We start from the raw sequence: 22164 nt of genomic DNA, 5'->3' as shown, positions 1-22164 counted from the left end.
TAAACATGGAAAAGCAGGAGGAAGAGCCAAGCAGTTCCCCAGAAGTGCTTCAGGATGGAAGTGACATCTCCACCCACACCCAGCACTTCCACGCAACCAAAATGGAGACTCCCTCTTCCTTTCAAAAACACAAAGAAAAGATAAAACAGATGCAAAAACTATATTTTATCTCTTTTACAAAAGTGAGAGCGTGGCTACACCCCAGTGGCTGGTGTCCAACCTGAGTAGGCAGAGGGAGCAGCACTGGCCCTAGCATGAGCAAGACAGCCTGTGGTGAAAAGGCTGGGTTACAAGAGTGACTACGCAGGCAGTAGTCCAGCTGTCCCATTTGCCTGGCCACATGGGCCTGAGTCCTCTCCCACCTGACTGCCTCCTTGTTTTCCAGACTGCAGCATGGCCTGTGGAGGGCTAGGTGCTGCTCAGGACCAGGCACATGTCTTCACAACACTGATAGCTAGAGCACAGGCAGAGTGAGAGCTAAGAGGGGATGGTCAGGACAGTCCAGACCCTATAAGGCATTTGCAGTCCTGGACAGCTGGACAATCCATCTAGCTCCCAAGCGCTAATGTGGTGTTCCCAGCAGCATGCTCTGAATCAGCACATTAAATGCGGGCATGCTTTATGGGAATCCTCACAATTTAATTCTGCTTCCACAGCACAATTCTTTCCTTCTGTGGTAATGCATGTTCTCAAAATAACGCAAAGAACACCAGGTGAGGGTTGCTAGTAGAAGAGATGTTCTATTTCAACCAGATTAATTTCTGGCAATGTGGCGATGATGGCCATGGAGCAGAATGGTACCAAGCTGCACATGCTGTTTCTGAAATTCAAAATCCTCCTCCAAGATATCTCATTTTCCATTTCCCATCCTTATATACCTAGATCTGATGGAATACTAGCTGGCTGTATTAACAGGATGTATCAGAGTTATCATATATTAATGTGCATATTTCACAAATGTTAACTCTTGGTTAGGATAAGTCCACACTGAAGTACACTGAATAACTTGTAAGGCCTAGAAACAATGTGTGAAATCATCCATGTTAGCCTTTATATTTTCATCAAAGAACTATGGACTGGTCAAAGAAGGGCCACTCAGTGTAAGAGGCTGTAAGATCTTTAGAAGAGGATAGAATGAGATATTCTGGAAACCATATTGTTTGTTTGAGAAAGTTAGGTATCAGTGAACATAGCACAATCTTTTCTTGTAGTATCAGTGATTTTGTGTAATTAAAAAAGATAAATAAAAAACCCAAACATTTTCCCCTTGTTTTCTTTCAATGCTTCCTTTAATACAATCTTTTAATGCCTTTTGTTTTACAGTACAACCGCATTTTAAAAAAAAGCTTATGAAAATGTGGCTTATCCCCTTTCTTATTACAAAGGTCTGACAGACTTGCAATATGTTCTTTGGTTTAGCTTTAATGCATTCCTTCCCATCTGCATAGTGACTGCAGCAGGCCTTCTTCAATTAGCTGCATGTTTTTTGACAATTTCCAGGTACTCCTTCACATCATCAGGAGATCCCAAGACAACAGGCACTCTTTGGTGGATATCCTCAGGCACTATATCTAGTATTGACTGATGCCCTGTTGTTGCTATTCCCCCCGCTTTCTCAATAACAAAAGCCATAGGATTGCATTCATAGAGCAGTCTCAGCTGTAAGACAAAAATCAAAATGACAGTGGTCAATCCAGGCAATGCTCACAATCACATAACTATCTGGCAATTGATTTAAAGCCAGTCAACACTTGTAGTACTCCATAGTTAATATAAACTTGACTCCAGAATTGTGTGGATTTTTATTGTAAACAAAGCAGAGAGAATGCTGGATTTGCTCAGTTTGAGTGCTTTCTCCACAGTTCATGTTTGCACTGTGGTCTTTACACAGAGATAAAGCACATATATAAAGCGAAGCCTTTAACAAGGCAGCAGATCATATAGTAAGAAAAACAGTGACCCTGAGTATGCCACTAGGTTTCCCTAATGAGTAACTGCATCTTATCTGCAACCTGAAGCAATAATTTATGGACAGTTACAAAACAGATGAAAGGTCTTTGCTGAATAAATAGTCACCCGGTCAGCCCCTAAGAGCGTGCTTTTCCACAGGGGACTGTCTGTTGCCCTGCAGAAGCAGCTAAGCATGGTTCCTCCAGATGAGGCAGCACCACTAAGAAAAAGATATAGAGGTTTTCCTGTTCAGCAGAGCTTCTCTTAAGGAGCACATTACATTTAAGCTTCTGATACCTCGGACTGTAATAGGAATTTCAGCTGGAATTAGTGTGAGCCCTTTATTTAGTTTCATAATTTTTCCACTTAACTGGGGATACCAGTGTTTGGGCAGAGATGGTATGGAGAAGACTGCTTAAACAAGCATTCCCTAGCGTGTTCCTACTAATGATCCATACTCATGTGAATATAAAGAAAAATCAGTTGACACAGGCTAGAAGCAGCCCTAAATTGGAGTCTGACAATAGGTTGCTGTCTCTTGTGTTAGAGTGCAAACAGTGGGTTATATGTGCATATCAGAGATACAAGCTTCCAAGTTGTAGGAATTACATTCTGGAATCAAAATACTGATCTGTGACAGTGAAATATCTATGTAATGCAACTTCTTCTGTAATTGGACTTATGCAGATTTACCTTCCCTTTAGGACTTTTGGAGTTAGCAGGATACAGAAAGATTCCTCCATACACCAGTGTGCGATGTACATCAGCCACCATGGATCCTATGTACCTCCCACCATATGGTGAACTGCCATCCTATAGAAAGACATTCAAATAGACATAACTTTTGAGCACATCAGGTTAGTCTTTTTTTTTATCTTAGTGGTTGTAACATCTAACTCCTTCATATTGCAATTCATAGTATTCCAAGTAGTTTAGGTTAAAAACTCAGTTTCTTCTTCATTTTCTAATTGGGAAAGTCCAAGAAAAAGAACAGATGGAAGATCTCAGAATGGATAAGTGGTTGTGCCAACAGCAGACAATGCTATCCAGCTCTCCATCAGTGCTCTAACCCTTGGAAAACACTCCATTTTTAGTAGCAAAAAGATCAAGTGGTGGAAAGTGGTGTTGGGTTTTTATTCTATTGTAATGAGGAAAAAAAAAAGCAAAAGAAGTAATTGTTAGTAATTCTTTTTACCCTTTTGCTTCAGTTTTTAGAGCTCTTTTGTCAACAAAAAGTTAACATTTGACTACTAAAATTTGTTCCTCAATATACTCAGATAGTGTCTTTCAGTATCATTTTAGTATCTTGATCTAAAAACCTAGAAGTCACCAGAAGAAATTACCAGTCTTCGTTCAGGAAGTTGAGTGTGGAGATGAACATTAAAGTACTACATGTTGACATTGTTATTCACCTAATAATTGCAGTGAGGACAGAAGGAAGGTGTAAAAACGGACATGTTTCTGTGGGTATTCCTCAGAGCTTCAGGCCTTCTGATACCAGGAAGCTGCATGACCACAAAGCAGACTTGAAAGAACATGAACTTTTCACATGAGAGGCCCCTGGGGACACAGCCCATGTTATTACTGAGCACAAGGCCAACATCCTTCCACATCTAATCAGACGCGGCAGTGGGGCAGCTGCAACCTAAAATGCCTGTAGAAAATGTTTCTTCATCACCAGATGACACTTACTCTCTACCACTGAATGCCCAGTTTTAACTCAAGAACAGTTACTCAGGCCCCTGATTAAGATAGAAAATCAGAAAATAAAGAAGAAAAGGAAGAAAAAGCAGAGGTGGAAGGTAATACTGAAGATCAGCTGCTCTAACTAGCAGTCCTACACACATGGATACATTTTAAATAGATTTAAAAAGAAGAAAACAAACAAGATCTGGAATGTCCTATGTGAGGCAGTAACTGGTGTTAAAGCAGGAATTGCTAAGTGTAACTTGTGATCAGAAAGCTTCTCTGAAACTGCACTTTTTACCTCAGGAAATTTCTTCTTCCTGAGATACTCAGTGACTGCAGAATCAAAGTATTTGGCATAGCCTTCATTGAGACTGTAGATATTCCCCTTCTTTTTGATTTTCACATCCCTATCAACCAAAATGAATTCTCCAATTGCCTAAAAATAAGAAAGAAACATAACATGTCAGTGTTGTTTTCTCATTTATTTACAAAGTGAAAGCCAATCATATACACAGCTTAGGAAATAATCACTAAAGCTGCTACCTTCTTTAATGATTCAATATCTGTGAAGAAGGTGGTATTTGCTATTTAGATGCAGTTTAGAGCAGGAATCCTGGGGTCATGCAAGCTTCTTTATACTACCATTTCCAGCTTTCTCTTAGTTTTCTATATAAAAAAAAATAATGCTGTTGCCTGTAAATTCATTTATCTCTCCATACTTTTGTTAAACTCATAACAAAGGAATGACTATGAAGAGTTCAGGAACTGAGAGTGCCAGGTGAAGCAATGTGCAAATGTTTCCAAATAGATACTAATACAATCTAGTTTGTCCTAGCTTGGGCTAACTAGAAGACTGAAGCCAAGAGATCTCTATAGCCAAGGGCTGGGCTATTTAATTTTCAATGATGTAAATGTCTATGTTAGTTAAAGCAAACAAAATAACATTCATACATGCTAAAAGCTGTCTCCTATCTGAATATAAACAAAAACACATGCAGCTAATTAAGCTCTTATTTTACAAGGAGCACCATATTGTATTTCCTGCTTCTTGACAGCTGCAGGTTCTAAACCTTAATGCAGGCAAGTGCCACATTCTGGTTAACTGATAACACAAATATGGGTTATTATAGCAAACAACTTTCTGCTGTGGTCAGTATGCCTTTGATTTTAAAGCTTATACATCAATGTGTTCTACAATGTCTAACACATTCACACACATCACTTACTCTTTTACTCATCACGATGAGATCTGAAAATATAGAATAAAGTTAAGAATATCTGCTTCAACAGTTTACTAAGGCCCTAGCATTAAGAAAAAAAAGGCATAAAAAATATTCAGCTGCATTCTGCATTGCATAAAATACCTTGCTTTAAATGCCACATTATTTGACACACACTGCATATCTGCTTCCCTGATTTGACTGTCTTTCTATTGCTGAATCACTGACTGCAGCAGGCAAGCAGAATGCAAAAATCTCTTGATCTTAGTTTTGATAGGTTACAGACTGTACTTCATTTTTCCACATCAGCTTTAATTTGAAAATTGCTCCTTTGACCTTTTTGATGAACAAATGAGTCTTACAGACTGTACTTTGTCATCCCTAACAAACAAACAAGCAGAAGACATTCTCACCGGATCAAGCATAAAACAGTTGACACCTCCAGTAGAAGTAGCCAGTACCAGCATTGTGGCACTCCCATAGAGAGCATAACCCGCTGCCACAAGATTACGCCCAGGTTGTAAAGCATCTTTCCCAGTAGGTTCATCAGGGGATACCTAGATTAAGGAGCACAAAAAATTACTTCATTTTTTAACTCTGGTATATAATATAACTGAACTCTGAGATAGGAATAATCTTCTACTGCATATCCAAGCACAAATGCTTTCATGGCTTACAACTAGGATTCCTAGTAGATGTGTTTTATTATTGTATGCATTATGTATAATGAACAAATTATATGGAAGAGACAAACACATTCATCTAGAAATGCTCTTATATAAGCCTTGTTGGAATGCAGGAAACAGGAAAGGATTAAGATGATAATATAGAGCTGCGCACCTCCTTGTAGGTGGTGATGAACACAACTCAAAGCAAAGGTCCAAGGCACAGTTGAAAAGCAAGCAATGAAAAATGACTCACGGAGTTTACAGCTGAGCAAAATGCCTAGGGTAGTTTTATTTTCCTTTGCTTCATCAAAAAACGAATTGGAAAATAGTTACTTTGAGGGATGTGAGAACATACAAAAGATGATTAAAACAGACAGTTGGGTGTGTTTTTATCTGACTTACTATTTCCCCCATCTTGTGACATGTAAATCCAGTATTTCAGGCTTTTCAGACAAGGTTTCTGCCTTTCAGAGTGAATTAGACACTCAAATGCACATGCCATATTTCAGCTCTGGTTTATATTTGAAGCCTGTCCTAAGGCTAACATAACTATTAGTACAGAGAAAAAGAAAACCTGAAAGTGCATTTCCCATGTAGATAACAATCACATGGTATTTTGTCTCAAGAAAATTATTTATGAATCTAATACTAGCTATGTTTGTAAGGGGTGACTCCTCTAGCTGACTAATTAAGTATCAGTAAGTCTTCCATATTCTTCTAATGTTCATCTCCTAATACAGTGATGCAAATCTTTTATACAAGCATCTGAAACAGCAGATTTAACTTACAGTCAGTCGTGGAAAGTCTCTCTCACAAATAAGTAGTTAGATTTTATTAAATTTTCATATGCAATTCTATTTCATTCAAAGGTGCACAATAATATTGTTTCCCATTCTATAGGAAAGATTTTTACCTTTCTATAGATGCCAAAGATGGTCCCAATGGAAACAAGACAGTCAATGTTAGATGATCCATCCAGAGGGTCTATGCAGACTATGTATTTACCCTAAAAATATAAAACGTGTGACATAAGATAGTAACATTATTTGCTTACCTCCTGCAAATAAAAGTATTCAGTAGGTTAACATTCTCAGACATTTCCAAATCAATATAAATTAAAATGCTCTTGTAGATTACGAAGGAACAGAATTCCATAATTGAAAGAAATGTGACCTGCATTTCATTCTTGATTACAATTGTGATTTGTGCCACAGTGGAATCTGGGGAGTCCTTAAAGTAAGTAACAAATGATGAAACACCAAAGCTATTGGGTTTTTTTATTTTTATTATTATTTTTTATTTAAATAGTTAAGTAATTACTTTAGTTTCGTATATCAAGTTAATGCTGATCCGTTTTCACAGACATCCTCTAATATCTATTATTTAACCTACATTTTCTCACCCCTAATGAGACTGCATGCTGAATTTTAAGGAAAAAGACAAGAGTATTTATCTTTTTTTATTATTATTATTAAGAGCTGAAACTAGAGGGATTAAATGACACCTAACGTTTACTGCATATTCTACTTTAACAGCTTAACAAAGCCCTCTGCTCAGAATGGACAGGCACTCAGAAATTATTGCAGCCAGTTCCTGGTTTTGCCCTGTGGGCTGGATGCTCGTCCCCCCAGAAAGGAGTGGTTTCTGCCTATGGCTGTATTAAGGATTCTTGCAGACGAAGGAAACTGCCAGTACAGGGAAAACAGCTGTGCTTTTTATGTAGCTCATTTTTCCCTTATCCCGTCCACAATCACTAATAATCATGCATACTGTGTTTGCATGTCTGCTTTTCATTCAATTCAATCCTGTAAACCGGAAACCTTTTTAAACCCAGAAATGCTATACTCTGCTATCATATGGGTAGGAATTCTGAGAAAAGTGCCACATTACCTCATATTCTGTTTAAAAAGAGGCATTAGCATCGAACCTCCCTCAGTGATCTGTGAGGATCTGTAATCACATTCATTCAGATCTAAAGCAGACTTAAAATTTATCCAATGCCAACACAATACATTTTGAGGGATTCTCAGCAAAGAAAGAGACAACTGCTTTGTTGTATAGCAAATGTTATACTTCCTAGATTATGTTTGCTGTTTGTTTTCTCTATATTTTTTTGCTCAGATTTTTTAAAATACCAGAATATTACTCAGCAAAAAGGAACTACAAGCATTCAAGAAGTATATGCAGACCAGGACATATAATTAAGATCAAAAAGTCAGAATGATTTTTTGTGTCATTGTAAAATCTTATTTTCAGGGCTTCTGGGAGAATTTGCCCAAACTGGAGAACAGAAGATCTGATCTGCAACAAATAGGTACCCAGTGCTTTACTGATACAGCTCCTTTACAAAAGTGCTGGATGGACTCAGAGTGCAGCTCCAGAAATCAGGAGAAAGAAACATGAAAAACACTTCCTCTGCAATTAGGAAAAAGTAGGTAAGAAAGAAAGTGGAGAGAAACAAATTTAAAAATCCGGTCTTGGGAACAGAAATAGCAGACAGGACAAACACAGGGACAGGAGAACACACGCATCTACAGAACAACCTAACTGAAAATGGTTTGTGTGTGCCTATATGGAAAAGGACATGGTCTCTGAAATTTTTGGCTCAGTTTCAATTTCCCACACTTGAAAAGATACCATTATAAAGATTGATCCAAAATCGAGTACTGAGAATTTTTAACACTACCAACCCTTCTGTCAGCTTCCACTATTACAGCATCCTTGTTTTCTTCTGACACAATAACGCATGTGCTGAAAGATGACTTGAGCATGTTAATCACCAAATCGTTGGAAAGGATGTCCAGCTTCTTCACCTGATCTCCTGTCACATTGGTAGAACCAGCAATCCCATACCTAGGTAAGGCAAGGAGAGAGCGACTGGTCAGAGGAGGGCACTGCAGCTTCCAAAGCAGCCCACTTATGACAAGTCTGTGCTTGAACAACATCCTGCAGAGGAAACAGTACTAAGGGGTGAGCTCTCAGGTTTCTGCACCTGTTTTTTATTTGCTGTCCAATGGATCCTTGCTGATACCTGCGAGCATTACCTGTGTCATGAAAAATCTAGAACTGAAGGTGAGGTACACAAAGTAAGAAATCATTTTTCAATAGTCCCTGAATTATAGACACATACAGCCACAGCAGGCTGTGAAGGCTGAATTACAAATCTGGGTTACTTTATATAAACTATAAACTATATAAACTATAAACTATAAATTGTCCCTTCATCCTATCTCCAGTCACAGCTGTTTACTATAAAAGCTAAGATTTTGCTAGAAACTATACTTAAGAAGTGAATGTCACCATGTGAGTTACATTGTAACTTCTCAGCATAATTTGCTCTTGATAAGCTGTTCCATGTACAAATTCCAGAACAAACACTTTGCTCACACATAAATCAACAATTTTATGGTTCAGTGTTTTCAGCTTTTCACTTCAAGCTATAAACATGTCTTTGAGAACAAAACTGAGAAACACAAGCACAAAGCACAAATAAAGCCTTGCCAGCTAATCAGAACTGCTCTGTCTGGCATCAGGAAGTACCGGGAGACCTTGTGATAGGCGATGTTGAAAGCGTCCAGAAGAGAGACCAGGAAGTTCAGTTCTCAGCAGAGAAAAACAAAGACCCAGCTCTGCACACATTGAGATTTCTGCAACGTACTTCGGTCAAGATACACTGATCAATCCAAATACTGGTATTTCAGGTCTTTTGCAATAATGCTGAACTTAGGAAAGCAGCAGTGTGCTGCGTGCAGGAGACCTGCCATGACTCCCTATGTGTCTGTTTGCCTCTGTTTCACTGTGGCACCTTGAACATTTTTTCTGCAAGTGCAAAAGCGTTTCTAGAGAGTGTTGTACCTCCAACTCTAACTTTGGAGAGGAAGGTAGGGAGTATGCTCCACATGTGCCCAGCAGCTAAAGATCCCACACCCAAAGTGCTGGGGCTGAGAGGGGATATGCCCAGCATGCAGCCTGTGGGACACGCAGTACACAGACATGGAGCCTGCGGTAGCTCAGCACAGCAGCAAAGGGAGACATGAGGAATGGTACATCAGCCATAGCAAACAAGGGTGGAGGTGGGAATCCCTGTCCTCAATGATCAGAAGAGCAGGCGCTGGAAGGAGCTAGAATGTAACAGTGAGAAAGTGATCGGAATCATGTAAAAGTAGAAGTCAAGACAGAGCAAACTACTTCAAAAATGCGTCAAGTGGAATATCCTTATTGTCTCCTGGAGTTGCGTTTATTTTGTCAACTTCACGAAACTTTTCAACTCTCTAATAGTAGTATACACTTTGTAATAAATACTACTCTGTATTGCCTTCACCCATACTATGTTTTCCACTACATAGTGTGTACATAGCACGGTACTGCTACCTTTCATTAAGTAATGAAGCAGTTTATATCCATACTACGGTGATTTATATCACTGAGTTGTTATCTACAATAGTTTTACTTTTGTTTTAGCACCTTGTGAGGTCTGGTTTCAAAACTAACACAGCTTGATGAGGTGCCACATAGCACAAAGCAGTGCACTGATATGAGCTATTAACTCCACTGAGCAATAATTCAACTGAATACACTTTGCCTTTCATCCCGCTCCTTTGGTTTTCTTGTTCAAAACACCTACACCTAGTTGATGAAGGTGTGTGTGAGGGTCCATCAGCAGCAACGTCTGCTAAGGGGACCAAAAAGCAAATAATACAGCTCATTGCTCCTGGAAGGAGATGCTGTCCGAAATGCTGCCGCAGTCCCGAGAGGAAGGTGGGAAGAGCGGAGGGACGACAGCGCAGCCCGATGATTTATATTCATCCCACCTCCCGCAGCGCCCAGCCGGCAGCCCCGACCCCCTGCTCGGGGCAGGAGCGTCACTCACAGGTTGGCGATGCCGGCCTTGCGCACGGCAGTGGAAATGGCCTTGACGGCGGTGCAGAGCGAGTTGAGGAGCTGCGTGAACTCTCCGGTGCCTTTCGCCCGCCGGCCCTCCTCCATCACGAAGCGGGTCATGGTGATGACATTGGTGTCAAAGGCGGAGCGGTCCGTCATGCTGCCGGCGTGGGTCAAGAGACACCGCGGTCCCGCCGCCGGCTCCGCACCTACATCCGAGGGCGGGACCGCGCTCCTCCGCCCGCTCCCCGCTCCTCCCACCCCCCGCTCCGCCCCGCAACCAACAGCGGCCGGTCCTTCTCTGGGATCGGCGCGGCGCCACGGAGCGAGCCGGCGGCTGCGGGGTCGCGGCGCGGGGGTCACGGGCCCGGGCTGTTGCAGCTCAGAGGGCGTTTGCTCACCGCTCTCAGGCGTAGGGTTTGGATTTGGGGCGGTCGTGTGTGTGGCCAGGAGTTGGACTCGATGATCCATGTGCGTCCCCTCCAACTCGGAGTGTAGTGTGATTCTATGAAATACTGTTGTTACAAAACAGCCCCAGGAACCGAGACCCTCCTGAATCCCACTGCTTTTGATTCTGGTCTTCTGAACTGTGCAGTAAAACAAAACAATACATTTCACTGCTTATTTGATCAGAAAAAATGTACACACTAAACCAAGCTTACTCAACAGTTGAGCACAATCTTTCTCTTCAATCTGAAAAATATAAATATGGATGTAAGTGGTCTACTTGTTACAAAGTAGAGTTCCTCTGTTGCCCATAATTTGATATTTACATTATCTGAAGAGATGAGTCCAAGAAACTGTGATTATTTACACTAGTTAAGATTATCCATTATTTGGAAGGGCACAGACTTGGGTGGGAAAACTGAAGTCGCAGGCTCAAATCATTCCATATACTATGAAATGCAGGGTACATCTTCACATGCTTATATGCTTTCGTCTATCCATACCTTTCCTACACCAGAGGTCTGCATAAACACCTACTACTGCCCAGTGCACGCAGCTTTGGCCTAATTCAGCCATGCCCAGCATTATAGGCAGGACTGAAAGCCACAGATTTAAGTAGGTGTCATGCTCTTCAGAAGGGGATGATTCAGTACTTCATATTCCAGACTAGAAACATAAAGGTGTTTCTTGGAGATGCTGGTGGATTTTTGGAAGCCTTATAAAATATCTTATTAGCTCTTTACACCCATCTGTGACAACTACATCTGTCCACATTGTTGAGAACAATTAATAACAAGCATCCTGCAAAGCTTGGATAAGAAGGCATAAACTGTGTAGAGACGAGAGCCTGTGAACAGAAACTAGGAAAACAAGGGGACCAAAGACCTTTATTGTGAAGACCCTAACAAATATACCAGTAACCTGTAAGAAAAGCTATACTTTTGTATAAAATAACCATGATCAGAGCAGTTGCAACCTAAGGTTTCACCTTCTTAACAGTTCTCAGGAAGATCTCGTCAGGTTCTGAAGGAAACCCATGCCCTGTTGGTGGTGGTGAGGAACTGGGGCAAGAGTTTTCTCCTCCATTCCTACCATGGAAATCAGGTAGAAACAAGCAAACAGTGAACTGAGAGAGTCACTTGAAAGAGTGCTGATTTCATACTGGCCCATCCAGATATGCATTTCCACTGTGGAGAGGTAACTTAATTATTTCTATCAGTTATATTGTGTTTATAATTTTCTGAAGTGCAGCACTGCACAATCTATACAGAGAAGCTGTGGATGCCCCAACTCTGGAGACAGCAAGGGCAGGCTAGATGGGCTCCTGGGCAGTCTGATATGGTGGGTGGCTGCCCTGCCCATAGTGGGGGGTGGAGCTCAATGATATTTAAGATCCCTTGCAACCTAAGCCATTCAATGGTTCTATGGTCTGTGAAGTCAAAACAACATATTTTCATGTCCATGGTCCAAGAGTATGCCCATATACGGGTCATTTCTGGGATTTTATTATCTGTAGAAAGTGGACTTCTCATTAAATAATTAAGATCTAGTAGTCAAGGACATTTGCGACTTGCGAGAAGGTAAAGCTTAGCTCCGTAAGCCTAATGTTCACACAACTTTTCAGACAGAGTCTGCACTATACGGTTTGTTCCCTACTATGAGAAATGGTTATCAAGCCAAGACATCTGGCTCAGTTTTTCTGCACTCTACCTAGACAATAACATGGGTATATCCTGAGGTGATTCTGATCAATTCCCAAATATGCATTTGCTAAAAGAGAACTTAGTAATTTTACCAAGTGCTGTAGCATGGGATAAATTCTTGTCTCTTTGTCAGTATTTTCAAATATCTTAAGGTAATACCAAAAGATCACAGAATCATAGAATGGTTTGAGTTGAAGGTTTTAAGATCATCTAATTTCAATCTCTTTGCTATAGGCAGGGATACATCCCTCAAGGCCAGGCTGCTCAAACTACTTTCACAGTAAAGAACTTGTTTCTAATATCCAACCTAAATCTATCCTCTTCCAGTTTAAAACCATTTACCCTCATCCTGTTGCTACCTGTCCTTAGAAAAAATCCCTCCCAGCCTTCCTGTAGGCCCCTTTCAGGTACTGGAAGGCTTCTACAAGGTCTCCTCAGAGCCTTCTCTTCTCCAGTTTGAAGACCCCCAGCTCTCTCATCCTCGTAGGTGAAATGCTTCAGCCCTCTCATCATCTTTGTGGCCCTCCTCTGGACCTGCTCCAACGACTCCATTCCTTCTTGTGCTGGGGCTTCCAGAACTGGACACTGTACTCCAGGTGGTGTCTCATGAGAGCAGAGAGACAGAATCACCTCGCTCGATCTGCTGGTCACACTTCTCTTGATGCAACCCAGGATACGGTTTACCTTCTGGGCTGCAAGTGCACATTGCTGGCTCGTGTTGAATCTTTCCCATCAACTGACATCCTTAAATCCTTCTCCTCAAGGCTGCTCTCAAGCCATTCTCAGCCCAACCTGTATCTGTGCTTGAGATTGCCCTGACCCAGCTGCAAGGATCTTGACTTGGCCTTGCTGAACTTCATTAGGTTGACATGTCCACTTCTCAAGCTCTGGATCACATCCAATCTTTCAAGCATGTCAGCTGCACCACTCAGCTTATACCAAGCACCTGCAAACTTGCCAAGGGTGCACTTAATCCCACTGTCCATGTAGTCTACAAAGCCGTTAAATAACACCAGTCCCAACACTGATTCCTGAGGAATGCCACTCATCACCAGTCTCCACTTAGATACAGCCGCTGACTGCAACTCTCTCAGTGTGACCATCGGCACTTCACACAAGTCTGGGTGGATGATGTCAGTTGTTCTTTCTTTATCCACTAATCCTATAACTCCACCATAAAAGGCCATTGAGTTTGTCAGGCCTTGGTGACACCATGTTGATTAGCACCCATACCCTCATCTTTATTTTTCATGTGCCTTAGTAGGGCCTTCAGGATGATCTGCTTCATGATCTTGCCAGGCACAGAGGTGAGACTGATTGGCCTGTAGTTCCCTGGATCTTATTTTTTTTTCCCTCCTTGATAATGGGGGTTATGTGTTTTCCAGACATTGGGAACTTCACCAGACTGCCATGACCTTTCAAATACGATGGACAGTGACTTCATCTGCCAGTTCCTCAGAACACAGTGTAAATAACAGGAGCAAAATGGAAAAAAAAAAAAAGAAAAAAGAAAAAAAAAAGAGGTAGAGAATGCAAGTGTCAGAAAATCCTTGGACTGCAGAACAATTCTATTTGTATCCTAAAATACATGAGAATTCCTACAGCAATCATGCTATGTGGTAACTGTAAAACTAATATAGGATTAAACCAAAAGAGGGTAGATTCAGACTACATAATAGGATTCTGTACACATTTTGAACTTTTCCCCTAGAAATCAGTAGTTAAACATTTATTGAAAACGAATTTCTGTCATGTGAGAAGAAAGGTCAGTGCTGGTTGATTAAACATTGCTGAAACTGTCAGTTCTGTTCAGAAGAAAACATAATCTCATTTGCAAACAGATGATATCAAACTAGGCGCAGCCTACAGCTGATCTAGAGCTGTAATTGTGCAAACCCACAACATTTTTAAACAAATTATTATTAAGTTGAAAATAAGACATATAATGATTCCCAGGTACCTTATTACCAAGTTTGCCTCTTGTAGATTCAAGTGAGAGCCAAAAGGAAAAGGGGAATAAAGTGCTTTCAGAAAGGGTATTTTTTTTCCCCCAAAGTAAGAGTGTCCACGTGGGATAGGGAGATATAAATCCCACTTTTGCTGAGAGAAATTCCGTTTGTGGAAATGTGTGACAGATGTGGAAATTTCTTTTCAGGTTCATGGTGTGAGTCAGATCTAACAGTCACAGAGGGTGATAGCTAACAGATGGTATCTCTAACTTCCTGTGCCATTGTGAGTGGGACTGCGACAGTGTGAAGGGGATGCCTGAGGCTGGTTATCATTTGCTCTGAGAGGTGGATTTGGAGAAATTGCAGAAGTATTTACAGTCTTTCAGGAAGGGGAAGGTGTCATGTGGGGAATTCTCAGGTGGATTTATATCCACGCAATAAATCTTTCCTCTTTTTAGCTTTAGGATTTATCTATTACATGAATTTGGCATGTTGGGCCAGCATTCCAGAGTATTTGCTTATGACTGTGATAGCATCACATCAGTGGACACAAGTGGAATATACCAGAAGGCACAAACTTCAGAAGGATGCAATTATAAGGACAAATTGATTAAAAATTAATATCTAGTGTATTAAATACAAAATGGGATTAATTTGATATCATGTGTTAGATTACTTTGCCGATTGAACTGGAAAGCCAATATCAATATAAATGTTGATGTAAGGGGTTTCCAAGCTGTGCTTCTACACCGCCCTGCAGTGCTTGTACAGTGCCCTCCCGTGGAAGCAGCGTGTGATCACTCAGTGTCGTAATGTGAGGCTCTTCTGAGAAACGTTTGGATTTCTCTGTAAGCTGACGAAGTATGTAACACGCAGACACTGTGCTGAAAATAAAGTATACATTCATCTAAAAAATAAATGTTGAATTGTAGTTTTTACTGTCATTTTTAGAACTTTGAATTTATTATTGAACCACTAGATCCTACCTTCTAAGCACAGTAAAGATTATGCTATCTGAAATTACTCATGCTATCATTTCCCATCCTATAAAATGCATAAAGTAAAGCCTGTTAAATAATCACTGCAAGGCTACATTAACAAGATTCAAAAACTGCTGTGAACCTGAAGAAGTTTCAGTGCACTCTTCACTAAGTTGATCAAATGGTAGAGTTAGTATTTGGACTCTTCATTTTGCAGGAAGAAATAATTTTTCTCAACATAATTCCATGGTTACATGATATGGTTTCTCAGTGCAACAATCAAATGGAAAAGCATTGCCTTTCTATATTTAAAAAGGGAACCTAAAAATTCAAGTGGAATTGCCAGAACATTTTGGAAAAGATCAAATTCTCTGCTCAGACTCTAGTGCTACCTCTAGGGCAGATTTCTGGGCAAATGTGTCATTAGTGTCTTTGCATGTCCCACTGCCAGATTAAATAGTTATGTCACTTCACCCTAAAGAGCAGCCTGCTCAGTTGTTTCAGATCCTGTTGCACATCTTAAATGAATGTTAGCACAGAAGGTTCAGCTGTGAGGGTTTGACTTGAACATTTGTTTGGCTTTAGTAATTTTACTTTTGTACAGAGTTTCCATATAGTCACAGGTGTTTACCAGCACAAGTCTTTTATGAAATTACAGTGGTTTTCCTTTCCAGTTTTATTTGTAGTATGAGGGGGGGTATGATCAGAAATGATTGTTAATGAGACACAGACTACAGAATGATACAGAAATGCAGCACAATGTTCACAAAAGTCTTCTTCCATGTAAGCCTGTGAAATACATGGCCAAGAAAGGACACTGACTGCTAACAGTTACTCCCTGTTGTTCTTTACAGAACGTATTCTGTTACATGACAAAAGTACAGGCAGCAAAGCTTCTGAAAATGAATTCTAATCTCTACATTTTTAAAATTAATTCTATCCATAATTTGCATCATTTGCTACAGCTTCTAAATTCTGATTAAGCATCAGCTAATCAGTGTAGCTGTCTTGTGAAATAAAGAGGCAAGCAGAGAAGATCAAGGAAAAGACTTTATCCTGGTCCAGAGAGGAAACCTGAGTGAAAATTCCTGATTATGTCAGGAATTTACACAGTCCGAGAGACAGAAGAGCGAATAGGAAAAAGAAGCACTTATTAAACAAGTAACAGCCCTTGTGACATTCTCTGTGTTTTAATGCAGAGGAGAGAAGGAAGATGTCAGGCATTTCCTAGGTTGACTCTGCATAAATAGCAAGAAAGTTCAGCCCACTTAGATTGAGCTCCACTGTGAGGTGTTATGACTTTAGAAATGGGAGTGAGAGGGGAGTAGAAAGAAACCTCTTCTTCAGATCACTATACAGAATCTGCTTGGTTCTGATAAGGTGAATAAACAGCAGCTTAATCCTTTTCAATTAACTGATATATATCTAGCTAGCTAGCTAGCTAGGTAGCTATAGTTAGCAATAAAATTCTGATCTGAAGTTAGATCTTTTCTCACAATTTCCCATCACTGCTGCAAGTAGCCTCACTTTACCAATGGCAGTAGTAGCAAAAACATTTCCTTTTATAATACAATCTTGAATGTGTCACCATTGTGTTCTATCTTTGTACACTAGGCCTGATCTGCAGCTGGAGTATTGCAACACAGAAAAGAAGTCATCAGGCCTGACTGATGAACATACTGTAGAACTTCTTCATGACCCTGCATGCTTTTGTCCTGATTAAGCAATCCATGGTAGTACTCAATTCACCTGTGCATGAGTACACACATAGGATTGAAATGGGAAGGGTAATTTTTTCACACTGCTTTAGAATTTATTTTCGTCACTCACGTCAGCATGAATGGGTGTAGGCAAAATTTGCTTTTCAAATGTGCTGGTGCAGTTCTTAGTGCCAGTCCATCACACAGCATAAGGTCAATAATAAAAACACAGCATGTATCATGGGTAGTGGGAAACTGGCACAGGTAGTTATGGGTAGTGGGAAACTGCTGTAGTCAAGCTTTTGACTGCTCACTCTCTTTAGGAAGTGTATTTCAGCTTTCTCATCCTCCAGCTTGCAGGCATGCTGGATCCCCATTTGCTTTAGGGCACAAGGAACAAAGTGAGGCATATGTCTCACTCTGGGTTCAGCTCTACAGCGGCAGCTGCAACTGTGTGCCAGAGTTCCTTCTGCATTTCATTCCCCTCTTGCTCCCTGATATCTGTGACTGGATTAGGAATGCTGTTTTGATTTTAGCTGGGACAAAATTGTATTCTTCAGAATGCCAGGTATGATGCTATGTTTTGAATCTAGGAGGAAAACAATGCTGATAAGACACTGCTGTCTATAGTTGCTGCTAAGCGGTGCTGCACAGAGCCAGGGCCATTTGCAGCAAAGGGCCCAAGGAGCTGGGAGGGAACACTGAGCAGAAGGAGTTGTGATGGCGGTGGGAGTTTATTTCTTCTGCTGCTGCTCACGGGGTTAACTGGGCATTGGTTGAGAGGGGTGAGTAATTGCTTGTGCACCACTTGTTGCATATGTCTGTATATATATATATGTATACAGTCATAACTATTTTTCTTTCTTGCATCTTAGTAAATAGTTTTATCTCAACACACAAATTCTGCTTTTTTTCCTAATTCTTTCCATCATCCCACTGGGAAGGGGGAATGAGCGAAAAGACTGTGTGGTGCTCAGTCGCCTGCCGGGTTAAATCACAACAGTCAAATTGAGTTGCCTGCCAGGTTAAATCACAACAGTCAAATTGATGCTCAACATGGGGCTCAAAAAGTTGAAATAATGGCAGACTTGACTGGAGCATGTTAACCAAGGGTGTTGTGGTAGTTTGGCAAATGCTAGTCATGGCACTGATTCTTTCCCATAAATATGGAGTTCTTTGAAAGTCCTGTCATGGAACAATACTATGTAGCACCTTGCTATTTATTTCCCCTGTTGGACTGTCATTTCTGGGGGCTGGATTAAGGTTTTTATTTTGCTATGTTTTGTGGCTCTGGCTTACACCATGATAAAAGCATATACGTTTTCTTTGATGGCCATTGAGTTGTAAGTGAGGCAACCAATAGACTAATGTTTTCTGAATATTTGGTATTGCAGTCATCTTTGGGCTACAGAAATAATACTGTTGATACTATTAGTAATTACCCCCTTTGCTTTGTCTCCTAAGGGGGCCTGGCTATGGAGGAAAAAGAGGAGGACACTTTCCAGCAGTTCTTCAGCCTTCCTTTCACTTTTCCTTCTTTACCTAGTGCTCTAGAGCTAATTACAATAGCTCTTGAGAATTCTGTATATCCATGGGATGATCAAACCAGCATCCTCCTACTGCCATGTGTCACAAATGTCTTTCAGTCTATGTTTAAATAAAACAATTATTTAAGAATATCTGGAGATCTGCCCTGAGGTGGGATGTTTCTAAGTGGCAGGGAGTGTGGGATGGTATGTGCAGGTGCCTATAGAAATGGGCACTCCGAGTAATTTGGAACTTCACCTCTAAACAACTGCAGAATCTAGAAAAACTAGTAGAATGTTTGGAAAAGATTTTCTGTCTCCCTAGAAGCCCTAAAGAGGCACACATTGCATGTGTTAGGGCCTGGGTTGTGCTTACAGATATCTTCTGATAAATATTACTCAGCATCCTCAAGGGGAAGAGAATACTTCTGGATGTGAAGACAATACAACAGACCATTCAACTCCAGTGATAGAGTCCCTGCAGCAGCTCCACTTTCTGCAAGAGGTCCTACAGTTTCTCCAAGCATTGAAACAGACTGTATTGCCACTCCAACCCTTGTGATGAGCCCTGTAGTTGCTCCTGCTGTAGGTCCTGTGGCTATTACAAGTACTGTGACAAGAAAAAGAAAAAAATCCACCTGAGGAAAATGCACAATGCCAGGAGGTACAGCCATGTGACTACTCCAACCCCAGCTACAGGTCCTGTGGCTGCTCCAAGCATTGCAATGAGCCCTGGTGCTCCTTCAACTCCTGATCTTGTGGCTCCTCTAACTCCTGTGAAAGGCTCGATGGCTGCTCCAGCCCTCACAACAAACTCTGCAGCTGATTCAACCCCTGCGACATGTCCTGCAGTTTCTCAGACCTTTTTGACAGACCCTGCAGTTACTCTAACTCTCCTCATGAGTCATGCAGGTGCCATGACCCTCACAACCAGTCCTGTGGTCACTCCAATCCCTGTGGTAAATTCAATTAGAGCACCCCTGATACTGTCTCTGATATCTTGCTTATAAGCAAGATGAAAAAAATGTCTATGAAAGTCAGAATGTTTAGCAAAGAAAATAGCTTGTAAGTTCAGAGAAGAAGAAGATGAAGATGGAGTGGGGCCTTCACAAAGGTGGGAGGAGGAGGAAGAAACAGGAACCACTCAAATCCCAACACTGAATGAGCTGTGAGATTTGCAAAAAGATTACAGATGTCAGCCAGGTGAGCACACTGACAACTGACAACTCTGGTGCTGAGATAATGGGGCCAGTAGCCTGGACTCAGTGGTCAGTGAAGCCAAGCAGCTGGGACATCTTTCTAGGGAAAGTGGCATTGACAAAGCATTGAAAATTGAAAAAGGGAAAGTCTTTCACTCTATGGCAGTGACCCTTGTCAACCATGAAAGAAAGATGCCCCCTTAGGGAAGACTTTATATTTTACCTGGGCAAATGGACTACCATGAAGAAAAGTATCCAGTAATTGAAAGAACTAACTGTGATAGAGATTATGCACGGGATTAACTTGGATGATTATACCAACTCCCGGGATCCAGATGAAAAAGAACATGTGACTAACGTGGCAGAGACTTGTATGAAACGTGCCATCATCATATGCCAGGACTCCATCAGGAATGAACTGGAAAGATAATGAAAGGCCACAAAAGGTGCTGGAGGCTGCGCTCCATTACATTCCTTTAGAAGTCACTACCCTAGCATTCTTCTAATCCTGCTTTAAAGCTCTGGTCCACATCCTCTGTTAAAGAAAGCCTGAGACATTCACTACTCACTGTATGTAAAAATTCCTTCATAGTCTTTCAGCTAATCTTCTTCTAGTTTCAGCAAGTTCCCCATAGTTTTATCACTGCAGGCTCCGATGAACAACAGCACTTCATTCCATTGATGTGTCATCTTTGGGGTTTCGTAAACCTCAGTCTTCTCATACACTGACAGGCTTTTTATTGCTCCTCTAGGACAGCCAACCCATATTGCTAATAGTTTCAGATTCCAGGAGACCCTCTGCATCCTTCCTGACACTGGAGCACACAGCATTCCATTAGGCACCAAGAATCTCATGGTTCTTCCTGTCTTGTTTTCCAGCACCTGTCCCAATCATTTCTCTGGCTTCTTGTCCTGCCACTGCTTTTTTTTACAGATTTCAAGGGACTGTGAGTTTTACAGAGCTTCATGCCTAGCAAGTTTAAAACAAACATACATTTCCATATTGTATTGCAAGATATAGCCCTAACCCAGAGTTATTTAAGTCTAGCACTCTTTACCTGTTGCATTTTCTTTGATGGCCATAGAGTTGTAAGTGAGAGCAGAGTCCTGAGTGGAAGGATAGTCTCCTGTGCCAACCAGGGAGCTGGAAGTGTTGGAAGCCAGAGTTTCCAGTAGGAAGGCTGAGACAGTTACTCAATCCACTGTTGGAAGTATACAGTGGAGAATGCAACCACTTCTCTTGACAGAAATACATGACTGCAGGCTTTGTGAGGAGCATCTGTACAATCTGCCACCTGAAAAAGCAGTGTGGCACTTCGTAATTGTACAAACCGTCCAAAAACTTGGCACAAGTGCTGAGAAGCTTAAAGCTACCACCTTTCTGAATGCCTGTGAGTGATGCTGCAGAAGGCCCAGAGAAGGAAGAAGCAAATGCAGAGCAAAAGATTCCAGTATCCTGTCTCCAAGGAGAAGCTAGAAATACAGAAATTAGGGATGAAAAGGGTTTTTCACGTTGCAAATATTAAAACAACTGCTCTCCTGCCACTCGTTCAGGAAAATAGGATATTCATCAGAAGAAAATTAGCATAAAGATAATGTAGGAATAAGTGAAGTCTAATCATAGAATCTCCAAGTTTGGAAAAGATCTACATGACCATCCAGTCCAACTGTCTGCATATCACCAATAGCTCTCACTAAACCATGTCTCTCAACTCAACATCTAAACGTTTCTTGAACACCTCCAGGATCCGTGACTCCACCATCTCCGTGGGCAAACATCCCAGGCACTTCCTTCGAGAAAAAGGCCCCTAAAAGCTCGGCAGCAGCAGGGACCGCTGTGCAGCACCACAGCGTGACCGTCAGGTGGCAGTGCTCCTCTGCAACAAGCCCCGACGAAGTGAGGTTGCGGTGCGTTGAGGAAAGGGCATAATTTTGTAGCGACGAACAGAATTGTTGGCACTCTGCAGACAGGAAAGTAAATCACAGACTTTGTCCCATGCAGACTGCCGTCCGAGAACGAGAGAAAAGAGAAAAAAGCAGGAAGATGTGAATGTTCCTTTTTTTCAAATGAGCTGCTGCAATGCTTGCAAGGACAGAGCTTCCTCTGCCATTCTGAATCACCGTCAGCTTTTTCCTTTGCATTTTGCATGTTAGTCATGGCATTGCATCGTGTGGCATTTTGCTAATGTGTACTAACACATCACTTTCAGAAAAATTCTCCCATGATAAATTTGAAACAAACATGCAAACAA

General features: G+C 41.2%; 1 protein-coding gene across 1 annotated transcript; it reads right to left on the bottom strand.

Moving 5' to 3' along the window:
* Positions 1-1467: 1467 nt before the first annotated feature.
* On the bottom strand, positions 1468-10567 carry FBP1 (fructose-bisphosphatase 1; the record flags this gene model as incomplete). The annotated part of the gene is made up of 7 exons (XM_079548255.1): positions 1468-1659; positions 2644-2763; positions 3938-4075; positions 5273-5416; positions 6441-6533; positions 8218-8380; positions 10398-10567. 7 exons carry the CDS (start codon positions 10565-10567, stop codon positions 1468-1470), a joined length of 1020 nt encoding a protein of 339 aa, XP_079404381.1.
* Positions 10568-22164: the final 11597 nt, after the last annotated feature.

The sequence above is a fragment of the Tetrao urogallus genome (genome assembly GCF_951394365.1).
Source record: "Tetrao urogallus genome assembly, chromosome: Z".
Lineage (NCBI taxonomy): Eukaryota > Metazoa > Chordata > Aves > Galliformes > Phasianidae > Tetrao > Tetrao urogallus.
Note: the sequence above shows the minus strand (reverse complement) of the source record. Positions and strands in the feature narration are given on the sequence as shown.